This window comes from Tachyglossus aculeatus, chromosome 22, assembly GCF_015852505.1.
Source record: "Tachyglossus aculeatus isolate mTacAcu1 chromosome 22, mTacAcu1.pri, whole genome shotgun sequence".
NCBI classification, from domain to species: Eukaryota; Metazoa; Chordata; class Mammalia; order Monotremata; family Tachyglossidae; genus Tachyglossus; species Tachyglossus aculeatus.
In genome coordinates, this window is record NC_052087.1 from 57,045,842 (window position 1) to 57,063,788 (window position 17,947).

Consider the following 17,947-nt stretch of genomic DNA (forward strand, 5'->3'; position numbering starts at 1 on the left):
GTGGGCAACCTAGAGAGACGGTCCCTACCCAACAGCGGGCTCACAGTCTAGAGGGGGGAGACGGACAACAAAACAAAACATGTTAACAAAATAAAATAAATAGAATAAATATGTACAAATAAAATGAATAAATAAATAGAGTAATAAATGCGTACAAACATCTATACATATATACAGGGGCTGTGGGGAGGGGAAGGAGGTAAGGTGGAGGGGATGGGGGGGTGGGAGGATTCTCACCTGGGGCTCCAGAGGCCTGAAGCGTCTCTCCTGCTCCCTCAGCCCATCCAGATACTTGGCGATCAGCTCAACTCTAATAATAATAATAATAATAATAATAATAATAATAATAATAATAATAATAGCATTTGTTAAGCGCTTACTCTGTGCCAAGCACTGTTCTAAGCGCTGGGGAGGATACAAGGTGATCAGGTTGTCCCCCGGGGGGCTCACAGTCCGTGGCTGGGGAAGCAGCGTGGCTCAGTGGAAAGAGTCAGAGGTCATGGGTTCAAATCCCGGCTCCGCCACTCGTCGGCTGTGTGACTTTGGGCAAGTCGCTTCACTTCTCTGGGCCTCAGTTCCCTCATCTGGAAAATGGGGATGAAGAGTGGGAGCCCCCTGTGGGACAACCTGATCACCTTGTATCTCCCCCAGTGCTTAGAACAGTGCTTGGCACATAGTAAGGGCTTAATAAATGCCATCATTATTATTATTATTATTATTAGTAGTAGTAGTAGTATTTGGAGTCAGAGGTCATGGGTTCAAATCCTGGCTCCGCCACTTGTTGGCTGTGTGACTTTGGGCAAGTCACTTCACTTCTCTGGGACTCAGTTCCCTCATCTGTAAAATGGGGATTAAGACTGTGAGCCCCCGTGGGACAACCTGATCACCTTGTAACTTCCCAGTGCTTAGAACAGTGCTTGGCACATTGTAAGCGCTTACTAAATGCCATTATTATTATTATCCCCATTTTACAGATGAGGTCACTGAGGCCCAGAGAATAATAATAATAATGATGATGACATTTGTTAAGCGCTTACTATGTACCAAGCACTGTTCTAAGCGCTGGGGAGGATACAAGGTGATCAGGTTGTCCCCCGGGGGGGCTTACAGTCTTCATCCGCATTTTCCAGATGAGGTCACTGAGGCACAGAGAATAATAATAGTAATAATAATGATGGCATTTGTTAAGTGCTTACTATGTGCCAAGCACTGTTCTAAGCGCTGCGGAGGATACAAGGTGATCAGGTTGCCCCACGGGGGGCTCACAGTCTTCATCCCCATTTTCCAGATGAGGGAACTGAGGCCCAGAGAATAATAATAATAATGATGATGGCATTTATTAAGCGCTTACTATGTGCCCAGCACTGTTCTAAGCACTGGGGAAGTTACAAGGTGATCAGGTTGTCCCACGGGGGGCTCACGGTCTTCATCCCCACTTATGTGCCAAGCACTGTTCTAAGCACTGGGGAAGATACAGGGTGATCAGGTTGTCCCTCGTGGGGCTCACAGTCTTCATCCCCAGTTTCCAGATGAGGTCACTGAGGCCCAGAGAATAATAATAATAGTAAGGAAGGCATTTGTTCAGCGCTTGCTATGTGCCAAGCACTGTTCTAAGCGCTGGGGAGGATACAAGGTGATCAGATAGTCCCACGGGGGGCTCTAATAATAATAATAATAATAATGGCATCTGTTAAGCGCTTACTATGTGCCAAGCACTGTTCTAAGCGCTGGGGAGGATACAAAGTGATCAGATTGTCCCACGGGGGGCTCACACTCTTCACCCCCTTTTTACAGATGAAGGAACCGAGGCCCAGAGAAGTGAAGCGACTTGCCCCAAGTCGCTCAGCTGGCGAGTGGCGGAGCCGGGATTTGAACCCATGACCTCTGACTCCCAAGCCCGGGCTCTTTCCCCCGACAGTGGTCACTCCGCGGGCGAGTGACACAGTCTTTTAGACTGTGAGCCCACTGTTGGGTAGGGACTGTCTCTATATGTTGCCAATTTGTACTTCCCAAGCGCTTAGTACAATGCTCTGCACATAGTAAGCGCTCAATAAATACAATTGATGATGATGACACGGCCCGGCGACGGACTCCGGTCTCCCCTCCGGGACACAAGCCACGGACAAGGCCCAACTTGACGCCTCCTCGGGCTGACCGAAATCCTGGGCCTTAATCGATCAACCGATCAATCCCCGATACCAGTGGACACTGGGGGGTCGGAACACCACCGGCCGGGAGGCGGAGGGAACGTGTTCCCAGCTCCAGGGGTCACCGGGAAAAGCGGGTTGGGGGGTCGTCGTACTTATTGGAGATTTTCTTGAGGACCTCCCGGTTGCTCTCCGTCTTCCTCTTGTCCAGCCTGGCCAACAGACTTTCCTTCTGCACCGTCTCCCAAGTGATGATCCTCTGCTCCAGCGCCTCCGGGAGGTCTCGCACTGGGGGTCGGGGGGCCCGGAATGACCCTCAGGCCCCACGGGGGGGTCTCTTACAGGCCCGATGGGGGGCTCTGAGAGACCCCACGGCGGTGGGAGACGAGACACGGTCTCCCGGGGTAGGGCAGGGGAGGAGGGGTCCCTTGGGATGGGGGCTCTACTCTAATTTATTAGTAATAATAATAATAATAATAATAATAATAATAATAATGGCATTTATTAAGCGCTTACTATGTGCCAAGCACTGCTCTAAGCGCTGGGAAGGTTAGAAGGTGATCAGGTTGTCCCATGGGGGGCTCACAGGCTTCATCCCATATAATAAGAGCCCGCTCCTTCCTTTCTCCCACCTTACCTCCTTCCCCTCCCCACAGCACCTGTATATATATATAATATATATATAATCATTGTATATTTATAATATTTTATAAATATATTTATATTCATAAATAAATATCATATAAATATATCGATATATGCATATAATAATTGTACATGAATAGGTTATGTGAAATATATTATATATAATTATTTTACATGAATATATATCTATATATAATAACTATCATATATCTGCATGTGTAAATATGTATTTATATATAAATATGTAAGCATATTTATGTAAATATATTCATATTATATATTATACATATATTTATATATGATAATTATATATTATTATATATATGTTATTTATTACTCTATTTTACTTGTACATATTATCTATATATAATAATGATTATGTATTTGCATGCATAAATATGTATTCATATATGAATATGTAAGTATATTTATGTAAATATATTTATACTATATATTATACATATGTATTTTATATATGATAATTATATATTATATATATTATAAATATGTTTGTACACATTTGTTACTCTATTTTACTTGTACATATTATCTATATATAATAATTATTATGTATTTGCATGTGTAAATATTTATTGATATATAAATATGTAAGTTTATTTATGTAAATATATTTATATTATATATTATATATATTATAATATATATTATATATATGCTTGTACATATTTATTACTCTATTTTACTTGTACATATCTCTATATAATGATTATTATGTATTTGTATGCATAAATATGTATTCATATATCAATATGTAAGTATATGTATGTAAATATATTTATATTATATATTATACATATATTTTTATATATGATAATTATATATTATTATATATTATATGTTTGTACATATTTATTACTCTATTTATTTTACTTGTACATATTTATTCTATTTATTTTATTTTGTTAATATGTTTTGTTTTGTTCTCTTGTCTCCCCCTTCTAGACCGTGAGCCCGCTGTTGGGTAGGGACCGTCACTGTATGTTGCCAGCTTGGACTTCCGAAGCGCTTAGTCCAGTGCTCTGCACACAGTAAGCGCTCAATAAATACGATTGAATGAATGAATGAATTTATTACTCTATTTTACTTGTACATATCTATTCTATTTGTTTTATTTTGTTACAGTCTCACAGTCTTCATCCCATATAATAAAGAGCCCCCTCCTTCCTTTCCCCCTCCTCCCCATCCTCCCGGCCTTACCTCCTTCCCCTCCCCACAGCACCTGAATATATATATATATATATATGTTTGTACATATTTATTACTCTACTTATTTTACTTGTATATATCTATTCTATTTTATTTTGTTAGTCTCACAGTCTTCATCCCATATGAGCCTCCTCCTTCCTTTCCCCCTCCTCCCCATCCCCCCTGCCTTACCTCCTTCCCCTCCCCACAACACCTGTATATATATATATATATATATATATATATATGTTTGTACATATTTATTACTCTATTTTACTTGTACATAATAATAAATAAGTACAAACATATATATATATATGTATATGTATATACATATATATATGTTTGTACTTATTTATTACTCTACTTATTTTACTTGTATATATCTATTCTATTTATTTTATTTTGTTACAGTCTCACAGTCTTCATCCCATATGAGCCTCCTCCTTCCTTTCCCCCTCCTCCCCATCCTCCCTGCCTTACCTCCTTCCCCTCCCCACAGCACCTGTATATATATATGTTTGTACATATTTATTATTCTATTTGTTTTACTTGTACATATTTATTCTATTTATTTTATTTTGTTAATATGTTTTGTTTTTCTGTCTCTCTCCCCCTTCTAGACTATGAGCCCGCTGTCGGGTAGGGACCATCTCTCTATGTTGCCGACTTGGACTTCTCAAGCACTTAGTACGGTGCTCTGCACACAGTAAGCGCTCAATAAATATGATTGAATGAATGAATGAATGAATGTTGGGTAGGGACCGTCTCTATATGTTGCCGACTTGGACTTCCCAAGCGCTTAGTACGGTGCTCTGCACACAGTAAGCGCTCAATAAGTACGATTGATGATGATGATGATGATGACCGTCTCTATATGTTGCCAACTTGGACTTCCCAAGCGCTTAGTACGGTGCTCTGCACACAGGAAGCGCTCAATAAATACGATTGAATGAATGTTGGGTAGGGACTGTCTCTGTATGTTGCCAACTTGGACTTCCCAAGTGCTTAGTACGGTGCTGTGCACACAGTAAGCGCTCAATAAATACGATTGAATGAATGAATGAATGAATGTTGGGTAGGGACCATCTCTATATGTTGCCAACTTGGACTTCCCAAGCGCTTAGTACGGTGCTCTGCACACAGTAAGCGCTCAATAAATACGATTGAATGAATGAATGAATAAATGTTGGGTAGGGATCGTTTCTATATGTTGCTGACTTGGACTTCCCAAGCACTTAGTACGGTGCTCTGCACACAGCAAGTGCTCAATAAATACGATTGAATGAATGAATGAATGTTGGGTAGGGACCGTCTTTAGATGTTGCCGACTTGGACTTCCCAAGCGCTTAGTACGGTGCTCTGTACACAGTAAGTGCTCAATAAATACGATTGAATGAATGAATGTTGGGTAGGGACCGTCTCTCTATGTTGCCAACTTGGACTTCCCAAGCGCTTAGTACGGTGCTCTGCACACAGTAAGCACTCAATAAATACGATTGAATGAATGAATGAACGAATGTTGGGTAGGGACCGTCTCTATATGTTGCCGACTTGGACTTCCTAAGCGCTTAGTACGGTGCTCTGCACACAGTGAGCGCTCAATAAATACGATTGAATGAAAGAATGAATGAATCTCCCCCCAGCCTCTCCCTGGCCTCCCCCAGTTTCCCTCAGCCTCTCCTTGGCCTCCCTTCCACCAGCCTCTCCCTGGCCTCCCCGTGGCTTCCTCCGCCTTCATTCATTCATTCAATCGTATTTATTGAGCACTTACTGTGTGCAGAGCACCGGACTAAGCGCTTGGGAAGCCCAAGTTGGCAACATCTAGAGACGGTCCCTACCCAACAGCGGGCTCACAGTCTAGAAGGGAGAGACGGACAACAAAACAAAACATATTAACAAAATAAAATAAATAGAATAAATATATACAAGTACAATAAATAGAGTAATAAATCTGTACAAACATCTATACATCTATCCAGGTGCTGTGGGGAGGGGAAGGAGGTAAGGCGGGGATGGGGAGGAGGAGGAAGGAGGGGGCTCAGTCTGGGAAGGCCTCCTTGGTCTGCCGCCTTTCCCAGCCTCCCTCTGGCTTTCCCTGGCTTCCCCTTGGCCTGCCTTCCCCCAGCCTCTCCCTGGCCTCCCCTGGTTTCCCTCAGCCTCTCCTTGGCCTCCCTTCCACCAGCCTCTCCCTGGCCTCCCCCGGTTTCCCCCAGCCTCTCCCTGGCCTCCCCCAGTTTCCCTCAGCCTCTCCCTGGCCTCCCCCGGTTTCCCTCAGCCTCTCCCTGGCCTCCCCCAATTTCCCTCAGCCTCTCCTTGGCCTCCCTTCGTCCAGCCTCTCCCTGGCCTCCCTGTGGCTTCCTCCACCTTCCCCTTGGCCTGCCACCTTTCCCAGCTTCTCCCTGGCTTCCCCTGGCTTCCTCTTGGCCTGCCTTTCCCCCAGCCTCTCCCTGGCCTCCCCCAGTTTTCCTCAGCCTCTCCTTGGCCTCCCTTCCACCAGCCTCTCCCTGGCCTCCCCAGGTTTCCCTCAGCCTCTCCCTGGCCTCCTCCAGTTTCCCTCAGCCTCTCCCTGGCCTCCCCTGGTTTCCCTCAGCCTCTCCCTGACCTCCCCGTGGCTTCCTCCGCCTTCCCCTTGGCCTGCCTTTCCCAGCCTCCTCCTGGCTTCCCCTGGTTTCCCTCCCTGGCCTCTCCCAGTTTCCCTCAGCCTCTTCCTGGCCTCCCCCGGTTTCCCTCAGCCTCTCCCCAGCCTCCCTTCCTCCAGCCTCTCCCTGGCCTCCCCGTGGCTTCCTCCGCCTTCCCCTTGGCCTGTCTTCCCCCAGCCTCTCCCTGGCTTCCCCCAGTTTCCCTCAGCCTCTCCCCTGCCTCCCTTCCTCCAGCCTCTCCCTGGCCTCCCCATGGCTTCCTCCGCCTTCCACCTGTCTTCCCCCAGCCTCTCCCTGGCCTCCCCCGATTTCCCTCATCCTCTCCTTGGCCTCCCTTCCTCCAGCCTCTCCCTGACCCCCCGTGGCTTCCTCTGCCTTCCCCTTGGCCTGCCTTTCCCAGCCTCCTCCTGGCTTCCCTCCCTGGCCTCTCCCGGTTTCCCTCAGCCTCTCCCTGGCCTCCCCCGGTTTCCCTCAGCCTCTCCCTGGCCTCCCCCAATTTCCCTCAGCCTCTCCCCAGCCTCCCTTCCTCCAACCTCTCCCTGGCCTCCCCTTGGCTTCCTCCGCCTTCCCCTTGGCCTGTCTTTCCCCAGCCTCTCCCTGGCCTCTTCCGGTTTCCCTCAGCCTCCTCTTGGCCTCCCCCGGTTTCCCCCAGCCTCTCCCTGGCTTCCCCCAATTTCCCTCAGCCTCTCCCTGGCTTCCCCCAATTCCCTCAGCCTCTCCTTGGCCTCCCTTCGTCCAGCCTCTCCCTGGCCTCCCTGTGGCTTCCTCCACCTTCCCCTTGGCCTGCCACCTTTCCCAGCCTCTCCCTGGCTTCCCCTGGCTTCCTCTTGGCCTGCCTTTCCCCCAGCCTCTCCCTGGCTTCCCCCAGTTTTCCTCAGCCTCTCCTTGGCCTCCCTTCCACCAGCCTCTCCCTGGCCTCCCCAGGTTTCCCTCAGCCTCTCCCTGGCCTCCTCCAGTTTCCCTCAGCCTCTCCCTGGCCTCCCCCGGTTTCCCTCAGCCTCTCCCTGACCTCCCCATGGCTTCCTCCGCCTTCCCCTCGGCCTGCCTTTCCCAGCCTCCTCCTGGCTTCCCCTGGTTTCCCTCCCTGGCCTCTCCCGGTTTCCCTCAGCCTCTACCTGGCCTCCCCCGGTTTCCCTCAGCCTCTCCCCAGCCTCCCTTCCTCCAGTCTCTCCCTGGCCTCCCCGTGGCTTCCTCCGCCTTCCCCTTGGCCTGTCTTCCCCCAGCCTCTCCTTGGCCTCCCCCAGTTTCCCTCAGCCTCTTCCTGGCCTCCCCCGGTTTCCCTCAGCCTCTCCCCAGCCTCCCTTCCTCCAGTCTCTCCCTGGCCTCCCCGTGGCTTCCTCCGCCTTCCCCTTGGCCTGTCTTCCCCCAGCCTCTCCTTGGCCTCCCCCAGTTTCCCTCAGCCTCTCCCTGGCCTCCCCCGGTTTCCCTCAGCCTCTCCCCGGCCTCCCTTCCTCCAGCCTCTCCCTGGCCTCCCCGTGGCTTCCTCCACCTTCCCCTTGGCCTGTCTTCCCCCAGGCTCTCCCTGGCCTCCCCCAGTTTCCCTCAGCCTCTCTCTGGCCTCCCCCAGTTTCCCTCAGCCTCTCCCCGGCCTCCCTTCCTCCAGCCTCTCCCTGGCCTCCCCGTGGCTTCCTCCACCTTCCCCTTGGCCTGTCTTCCCCCAGGCTCTCCCTGGCCTCCCCCAGTTTCCCTCAGCCTCTCCCTGGCCTCCCCCGACTTCCCTCAGCCTCTCCCCGGCCTCCCTTCCTCCAGCCTCTCCCTGGCCTCCCCTTGGCTTCCTCCGCCTTCCCCTTGGCCTGTCTTCCCCCAGCCTCTCCCCGGCCTCTCCCGGTTTCCCTCAGCCTCCCCTTGGCCTCCCTTCCTCCAGCCTCTCCCTGGCCTCCCCGTGGCTTCCTCCGCCTTCCCCTTGGCCTGCCTTCCCCGGCTTCTCCCTGGCTTCCCCTCGGCCTCCCCTTAGCCTGTCTTCCCCCAGCCTCTCCCCTTGGCCTCTCCCCACCTTCTCCCTTTTTCCCGGGCAGCCTCCCCCGGGGCCGGCCTCCCCCCGGCCTCCTTCTCCCCTAGGGCCTCCTCGGCCTCCTCACCCAGGTGCTCCTGTTTGCGTTCCACCTGGTGTGAGGCGCGTTGGAGCAGGAGTCGGATGTGGCTGAAGAGGATGAAGGGGGGTGCCAGGGCGGGCCGGCTGTGGTACTCCACGATGAGGCTGTAGCGCTGGAACTTCCAGAACATGTCCGCGTTGCCCTGGACCAACTGGAAGGTGTAGCTGCGGGAAGAGCGGCGGGCGAGGCCCTCCTCAGCCCGCGCCGGGACCCGGAGCTTGGGGCGAGCACCGGATAATGACAACAATAATGGCATTTATTAAGCGCTTACTGTGTGCCAATCAATCAATCAAGCAATCGTATTGATTGAGCGCTTACTGTGTGCAGAGCACTGGACTAAGCGCTTGGGAAGTCCAAGTTGGCAACATGGAGAGACGGTCCCTACCCGACAGTGGGCTCACAGGCTAGAAGAGCCCCTTCCTTCCTCTCCATCCCCCCCATCTTACCTCCTTCCCTTCCCCACAGCACCTGTGTATATGTATATATGTTTGCACGTATTTATTACTCTATTTATTTATTTTACTTGTACATATCTATTCTATTTATTTTATTTTGTTAGTATGTTTGGTTTTGTTCTCTGTCTCCCCCTTTTAGACTGTGAGCCCACTGTTGGGTAGGGACTGTCTCTAGATGTTGCCAATTTGTACTTCCCAGGCGCTTAGTACAGTGCTCCGCACTTAGTAAGCGCTCAATAAATATGATTGATGATGATGATGCCAATCAATCAATCAAGCAATCGTATTGATTGAGCGCTTACTGTGTGCAGAGCACTGTACTAAGCTCTTGGGACGTCCAAGTTGGCAACATAGAGAGACGGTCCCTACCCAACAGTGGGCTCACAGTCTAGAAGAGCCCCTTCCTTCCTCTCCCCCTCATCCCCCTCTCCATCCCCCCATCTTACCTCCTTCCCTTCCCCACAGCACCTGTATATATGTATATATGTTTGCACGTATTTATTACTCTATTTATTTATTTTACTTGTACATATCTATTCTATTTATTTTATTTTGTTAGTATGTTTGGTTTTGTTTTCTGTCTCCCCCTTTTAGACTGTGAGCCCACTGTTGGGTAGGGACTGTCTCTATATGTTGCCAACTTGTACTTCCCAAGCGCTTAGTACAGTGCTCCGCACACAGTAAGCGCTCAATAAATATGATTGATTGATTGATTCTAAGCGCTGGGGAGGTTACAAGGTGATCAGGTTGTCCCACGTGGGGCTCACAGTCTTAATCCCATTTTACAGATGAGGTCACTGAGGCACAGAGAAGTTAAGTGGCTTGCTCAAGGTCACAGAGCGGACAAGTGATGGAGCTGGGATTCGAACCCATGACCTCTGACTCCCAAACCCGGGCTCCTTCCACTGAGCCATGCTGCTTACTATGTGCCAAGCACTGTTCTAAGCACTGGGGAGGTTACAAGGTGATCAGGTTGTCCCACGGGGGGCTCCCAGTCTTCATCCCCATTTTCCAAATGAGGGAACCAAGGCCCAGAGAAGTGAAGTGAGTTGCCCAAAGTCACGCAGCTGACAATCGGCGGAGCCGGGATTTGAACCCCTGACCTCTGACTCCAAAGCCCGGGCTCTTTCCACTGAGCCACGCTGCTTGATGGCCTCTTGTACTTCCCAAGCTCTTAGTACAGTGCTCTGCGCACAGTAAGCGCTCAATAAATACGATCGAATAAATAATAATAATAATAATAATAATAATGATGGCATTTGTTAAGCGCTTACTATGTGCAAAGCACTGTTCTAAGCGCTGGGGGGATACAAAGTGATCAGGTTGTCCCACAGGGGGCTCACAGTCTTCATCCCCATTTTACAGATGAGGTAACTGAGGCACAGAGAAGTTAAGTGGCTTGCCCAAGGTCACACAATGAATGGCCTTGACTACTGGACTGCTGTGATGGAAAATCATCCGACCCCCCTGATTCTCCCCTGTCCATCCCTGACTGTCCCCCAGTGGCCCAGCCCGACCATCCCACCCCCCTGACTCTCCCCTCTCAATCAATCAATCGATCAATCATATTTATTGAGCGCTTACTGTGTGCAGAGCACTGTACTAAGCGCTTGGGAAGTACAAGTTGGCAACATGTAGAGACGGTCCCTACCCAACAGTGGGCTCACAGTCTAGAAGGGGGAGACGGACAACAAAACAAAACATATTAACAAAATCAAATAAATAGAATACGTACAAGTAAAATAAATAGGGTAATAAATCCGTACAAACATATATATATATATATATATATATATATATATATATATATATATATATATATATATATATATATATATATATATATATATATATATCTCCAGGTGCTGTGGGGAAGGGAAGGAGGTAAGGTGGGGGGGGATGGAGAGGGGGAGGAGTGGGAGAGGAAGGATCTCTCCTCAGTGATCTAGCAAAGACCTTCCATTCATTCAGTCGTATTTATTGAGCGCTTATTGTGTGCAGGGCACTGTACTAAGCGCTTGGAAAGTACAATAGAGCAATGAAAGTAGACTCTTGTCTCCCCTGTCCACCCCTGACTGTCCCCCAGTGACCCAACCCGGACCGTCCAACCCCTCTGACTCTCCCCTCTCCGTCCCTGACTCTCCTCAGTGATCTAGCAAAGACCCTCCATTCATTCAATCGTATTTATTGAGCGCTTATTGTGTGCAGAACACTGTATTAAGCGCTTGGAAAGTACAATACAGCAATAAAAGTAGACTCTTGTCTCCCCTGTCCATCCCTGACTGTCCCCCAGTGACCCAGCCCGGACCGTCCAAAACTCCTGACTCTCCCCTCTCCATCCCTGACTCTCAGTGATCTAACACAGACCTTCCATTCATTCAATTGTATTTATTGAGCGCTTATTGTGTGCAGAGCACTGTACTAAGCGCTTGGAAAGAACAATATAGCCATAAAAGTACACTCTTGTCTCCCCTGTCCATCCCTGACTGTCCCCCAGTGACCCAGCCCGGACCATCCAAAGCTCCTGACTCTCCCCTCTCCATCCCTGACTCTCAGTGATCTAACGCAGACCTTCCATTCATTCAATTGTATTTATTGAGCGCTTATTGTGTGCAGGGCACTGTACTAAGCGCTTGGAAAGTACAATACAGCAATAAAAGTAGACTCTTGTCTCCCCTGTCCATCCCTGACTGTCCCCCAGTGACCCAACCCGGACCGTCCAACCCCTCTGACTCTCCCCTCTAAGTCCCTGACTCCCCTCAGTGATCCAGCACAGACCCTCCATTCATTCAATCGTATTTATCGAGCGCTTATTGTGTGCAGGGCACTGTACTAAGCGCTTGGAAAGAACAATACAGCAATAAAAGTACACTCTTGTCTCCCCTGTCCATCCCTGACTGTCCCCCAGTGACCCAACCCGGACCGTCCCAAGCTCCTGACTCTCCCCTCTCCATCCCTGACTCTCCTCAGTGATCTAACGCAGACCTTCCATTCATTCAATTGTATTTATTGAGCGCTTATTGTGTGCAGGGCACTGTACTAAGCGCTTGGAAAGAACAATACAGCCATAAAAGTAGACTCTTGTCTCCCCTGTCCACCCCTGACTGTCCCCCAGTGACCCAACCCGGACCGTCCAACCCCTCTGACTCTCCCCTCTCCGTCCCTGACTCTCCTCAGTGATCTAGCAAAGACCCTCCATTCATTCAATCGTATTTATTGAGCGCTTATTGTGTGCAGAACACTGTATTAAGCGCTTGGAAAGTACAATACAGCAATAAAAGTAGACTCTTGTCTCCCCTGTCCATCCCTGACTGTCCCCCAGTGACCCAACCCGGACCGTCCAACCCCTCTGACTCTCCCCTCTCCGTCCCTGACTCTCCTCAGTGATCTAGCAAAGACCTTCCATTCATTCAATCGTATTTATTGAGCACTTATTGTGTGCAGAGCACTGTACTAAGCGCTTGGAAAGTACAGTACAGCAATAAAAGTACACTCTTGTCTCCCCTGTCCATCCCTGACTGTCCCCCAGTGACCCAGCCCGGACCGTCCAAAGCTCCTGACTCTCCCCTCTCCATCCCTCTCAGTGATCTAACGCAGACCTTCCATTCATTCAATTGTATTTATTGAGCGCTTATTGTTTGCAGAGCACTGTACTAAGCGCTTGGAAAGTACAATACGGCCATAAAAGTAGACTCTTATCTCCCCTGTCCACCCCTGACTGTTCCCCAGTGACCCAACCCGGACCGTCCAACCCCTCTGACTCTCCCCTCTCCGTCCCTGACTCCTCAGTGATCTAGCAAAGACCCTCCATTCATTCAGTCGTATTTACTGAGCGCTTATTGTGTGCAGAGCACTGTACTAAGCGCTTGGAAAGTACAATACAGCAGTAAAAGTAGACTCTTGTCTCCCCTGTCCATCCCTGACTGTCCCCCAGTGACCCAGCCCGGACCATCCAAAACTCCTGACTCTCCCCTCTCCATCCCTGACTCTCAGTGATCTAACGCAGACCTTCCATTCATTCAACTGTATTTATTGAGCGCTTATTGTGTGCAGGGCACTGTACTAAGCGCTTGGAAAGTACAATACAGCCATAAAAGTACACTCTTGTCTCCCCTGTCCATCCCTGACTGTCCCCCAGTGACCCAACCCGGACCGTCCAACCCCTCTGACTCTCCCCTCTCCGTCCCTGACTCTCCTCAGTGATCTAGCAAAGGCCTTCCATTCATTCAATCGTATTTATTCAGCGCTTATTGAGTGCAGAGCACTGTACTAAGCGCTTGGAAAGTACAATACAGCCATAAAAGTACAGTCTTGTCTCCCCTGTCCATCCCTGACTGTCCCCCAGTGACCCAACCCGGACCGTCCAACCCCTCTGACTCTCCCCTCTCCGTCCCTGACTCTCCTCGGTGATCTAGCAAAAACCCTCCTTTCATTCAATCGTATTTATTGAGCGCTTATTGTGTGCAGAGCACGGTATTAAGCGCTTGGAAAGTACAATACAGCAATAAAAGTAGACTCTTGTCTCCCCTGTCCACCCCTGACTGTCCCCCAGTGACCCAGCCTGGACCGTCCAAAGCTCCTGACTCTCCCCTCTCCATCCCTGACTCTCAGTGATCTAACGCAGACCTTCCATTCATTCAATTGTATTTAATGAGTGCTTATTGTGTGCAGGGCACTGTACTAAGCGCTTGAAAAGTACAATACAGCAATAAAAGTACACTCTTGTCTCCCTGTCCATCCCTGACTGTCCCCCAGTGACCCAACCCGGAACGTCCAATCCCTCTGACTCTCCCCTCTCCGTCCCTGAGTCTCCTCAGTGATCTAGCAAAGACCTTCCATTCATTCAGTCGTATTTATTGAGCACTTATTGTGTGCAGGGCACTGTACTAAGCGCTTGGAAAGTACAGTACAGCCATAAAAGTACACTCTTGTCTCCCCTGTCCATCCCTGACTGTCCCCCAGTGACCCAGCCCGGACCGTCCAAAGCTCCTGACTCTCCCCTCTCCATCCCTGACTCTCAGTGATCTAACGCAGACCTTCCATTCATTCAACTGTATTTATTGAGCGCTTATTGTGTGCAGGGCACTGTACTAAGCGCTTGGAAAGTACAATACAGCCATAAAAGTACAGTCTTGTCTCCCCTGTCCATCCCTGACTGTCCCCCAGTGACCCAACCCGGACCGTCCAACCCCTCTGACTCTCCCCTCTCCGTCCCTGACTCTCCTCGGTGATCTAGCAAAAACCCTCCTTTCATTCAATCGTATTTATTGAGCGCTTATTGTGTGCAGAGCACGGTATTAAGCGCTTGGAAAGTACAATACAGCAATAAAAGTAGACTCTTGTCTCCCCTGTCCACCCCTGACTGTCCCCCAGTGACCCAGCCTGGACCGTCCAAAGCTCCTGACTCTCCCCTCTCCATCCCTGACTCTCAGTGATCTAACGCAGACCTTCCATTCATTCAATTGTATTTAATGAGCGCTTATTGTGTGCAGGGCACTGTACTAAGCGCTTGAAAAGTACAATACAGCAATAAAAGTACACTCTTGTCTCCCTGTCCATCCCTGACTGTCCCCCAGTGACCCAACCCGGAACGTCCAATCCCTCTGACTCTCCCCTCTCCGTCCCTGAGTCTCCTCAGTGATCTAGCAAAGACCTTCCATTCATTCAGTCGTATTTATTGAGCACTTATTGTGTGCAGGGCACTGTACTAAGCGCTTGGAAAGTACAGTACAGCCATAAAAGTACACTCTTGTCTCCCCTGTCCATCCCTGACTGTCCCCCAGTGACCCAGCCCGGACCATCCAAAACTCCTGACTCTCCCCTCTCCATCCCTGACTCTCAGTGATCTAACGCAGACCTTCCATTCGTTCAATTGTATTTATTGAGCGCTTATTGAGTGCAGAGCACTGTACTAAGCGCTTGGAAAGTACAATACAGCCATAAAAATGCACTCTTCTCTCCCGTGTCCATCCCTGACTGTCCCCCAGTGACCCAACCCGGACCGTCCAACCCCTCTGACTCTCCCCTCTCCGTCCCTGACTCTCCTCAGTGATCTAGCAAAGGCCTTCCATTCATTCAATCGTATTTATTGAGCGCTTATTGTGTGCAGGGCACTGTACTAAGCGCTTGGAAAGTACAATACAGCCATAAAAGTAGACTCTTGTCTCCCCTGTCCACCCCTGACTGTCCCCCAGTGACCCAGCCCGGACCGTCCAAAACTCCTGACTCTCCCCTCTCCATCCCTGACTCTCAGTGATCTAACGCAGACCTTCCATTCATTCAATTGTATTTACTGAGCACTTATTGTGTGCAGGGCACTGTACTAAGCGCTTGGAAAGTACAATACGGCAATAAAAGTACATTCTTGTCTCCCCTGTCCATCCCTGACTGTCCCCCAGTGACCCAACCCGGACCGTCCAACCCCTCTGACTCTCCCCTCTCCATCCCTGACTCTCCTCAGTGATCTAGCAAAGGCCTTCCATTCATTCAATCGTATTTATTGAGCGCTTATTGAGTGCAAAGCACTGTACTAAGCGCTTGGAAAGTACAATACGGCAATAAAAGTAGACTCTTGTCTCCCCTGTCCACCCCTGACGGTCCCCCAGTGACCCAGCCCGGACCGTCCAAAGCTCCTGACTCTCCCCTCTCCATCCCTGACTCTCAGTGATCTAACGCAGACCTTCCATTCATTCAATTGTATTTATTGAGCGCTTATTGAGTGCAGAGCACTGTACTAAGCGCTTGGAAAGAACAATACAGCCATAAAAGTAGACTCTTGTCTCCCCTGTCCATCCCTGACTGTCCCCCAGTGACCCAACCCGGACCGTCCAACCCCTCTGACTCTCCCCTCTCCGTCCCTGACTCTCCTCAGTGATCTAGCAAAGGCCTTCCATTCATTCAATCGTATTTATTGAGCGCTTATTGTTTGCAGAGCACTGTACTAAGCGCTTGGAAAGTACAATACGGCAATAAAAGTAGACTCTTGTCTCCCCTGTCCACCCCTGACTGTCCCCCAGTGACCCAACCCGGTCCGTCCGACACCCCTGACCCTCCCCTCCCTCTCCGGCCGGCCCGGCTCCGGACGCTGACCTGAACATGGCGATGAGGAGGTTCATAAGTAGCACGTTGGTGACCAGGAGGAAGATGACCAGCAGGAGAATGACCAGCCAGTTGGCGTACCCGTTGGGGCAGGACGGAGAGTCTTCCAGGAGCAGCGGGTTGGAGGAACAGTTGATGCGAGCAACTGCGGGGAGACCGCCCCGTGGGCAGCACGGTCTGTCAATCAATCCTACTGTTTGAGCGCTTACAGTGTGCAGATCGCTGTACGAAGCGCTTGGGAGAGGACAACGAAAACACACATCCCTTGCCCACAACAGGCGTACGGTCTAAGCGCTTCGTACGGTGCTTTGCACTCAGGAAGCGCTCGGTCAATAGGATTGAATAATAATAATAGTAATGACGCCATTTGTTAAGCGCTTGCTATGTGCAAAGCACTGTGCTAAGCGCTGGGGAGGATACAAAGTGATCAGATTGTCCCACGTGGGGCTCACAGTCTTCATCCCCATTGTACAGATGAGGGAACTGAGGCCCAGAGAAGTGAAGCAACTTGACCAAAGTCACCCAGCTGACACTGGCGGAGTCGGGATTTGAACCCATGACCTCTGACTCCAAAGCCCGGGTCTTTCCATTGAGCCACCCTGCTTCTGATAATTATTATTATGCTGTACCAACCTGTACTTCCCAAGCGCTTAGTACAGTGCTCTGCACACAGTGAGCGCTCACTTAATACGATTGAATGGATAATGAATGAATGAATATAAAGAAACGCCACAAAAAACACGGCCTAGTGGCTAAAGCCCAGGCCTGGGTTCTAATCCTGCCTCCTCCACTTGTCAGCTGTGTGACCTTGGGCAAGTCACTTCACTTCTCTGGGCCTCAGTTACCGCATCTGGAAAGTGGTGATGAAAACCGTGAGCCCCATGCGGGTCAGGGGCTGTATAATAATAATAATTATGGCATTTCATTCATTCATTCAATCGCATTTATTGAGTGCTTACTGCGTGCAGAGCACTGTACTAAGCGCTTGGGAAGTACAAGCCGATTTGTTAAGCGCTTACTATGTGCTGGGCACTGCACTAACCTGATTAGCTTGTATCTATTCCAGCGCTTAGCATAGTGCTTGATGCATAGTAAGCGCTTAACATATACCACCATTATTATCATTATTATTTATTATTATCATTGTTATATGTTATATTATGTTATTATTATTGATTGATTATTGATTATTATTGATTATTATTATTGAAATTGAGCTGGCCTAGACTAGCAGAGGAAACTCTACCCGACAACCACTGCTCCCTGGCCTGTTTACTTGTTCTGATGTGTCTATATCTATAATTCTATTTATTTATACTGATGGTAATAATAATGATGTTGGTATTCGTTAAGCACTTACTATGTGCAAAGCACTGTTCTAAGCGCTGGGGTAGATACAAGGTGATCAGGTTGTCCCACGAGGGGCTCACAGTCTTCATCCCCATTTTGCGGATGAGGGAACTGAGGCCCAGAGAAGTGAAGTGACTGGCCCAAAGTCACACAGCTGACAAGTGGCGGGGCCGGGATTTGAACCCGTGGCCTCTGACTCCAAAGCCCGGGCTCTTTCCACTGAGCTACGCCGCTTCCATTGATGCCTTTTTACTTGTTTTTGCGTTTGCCTTCCCCCGTCTAAACTGTAAGCCCGTTGTTGGGTGGGGACT

At 49.4% G+C, this 17,947-nt stretch overlaps 1 protein-coding gene across 1 annotated transcript in view; it reads right to left on the reverse strand.

The window, feature by feature from the left end:
- TRPM5 (transient receptor potential cation channel subfamily M member 5) overlaps nucleotides 1-17,947 on the reverse strand; it is a 112,622-nt gene that overhangs the window by 10,194 nt on the left and 84,481 nt on the right. Inside the window, exons 21-24 of the mRNA XM_038765387.1 lie at nucleotides 16,278-16,431; nucleotides 8,719-8,897; nucleotides 2,303-2,435; nucleotides 238-310 (exon numbers count right to left, since the gene is read on the reverse strand). Of these exons, the coding sequence (XP_038621315.1) occupies nucleotides 238-310; nucleotides 2,303-2,435; nucleotides 8,719-8,897; nucleotides 16,278-16,431 (539 nt within the window). The remainder of the gene's footprint in view (nucleotides 1-237; nucleotides 311-2,302; nucleotides 2,436-8,718; nucleotides 8,898-16,277; nucleotides 16,432-17,947) is intronic.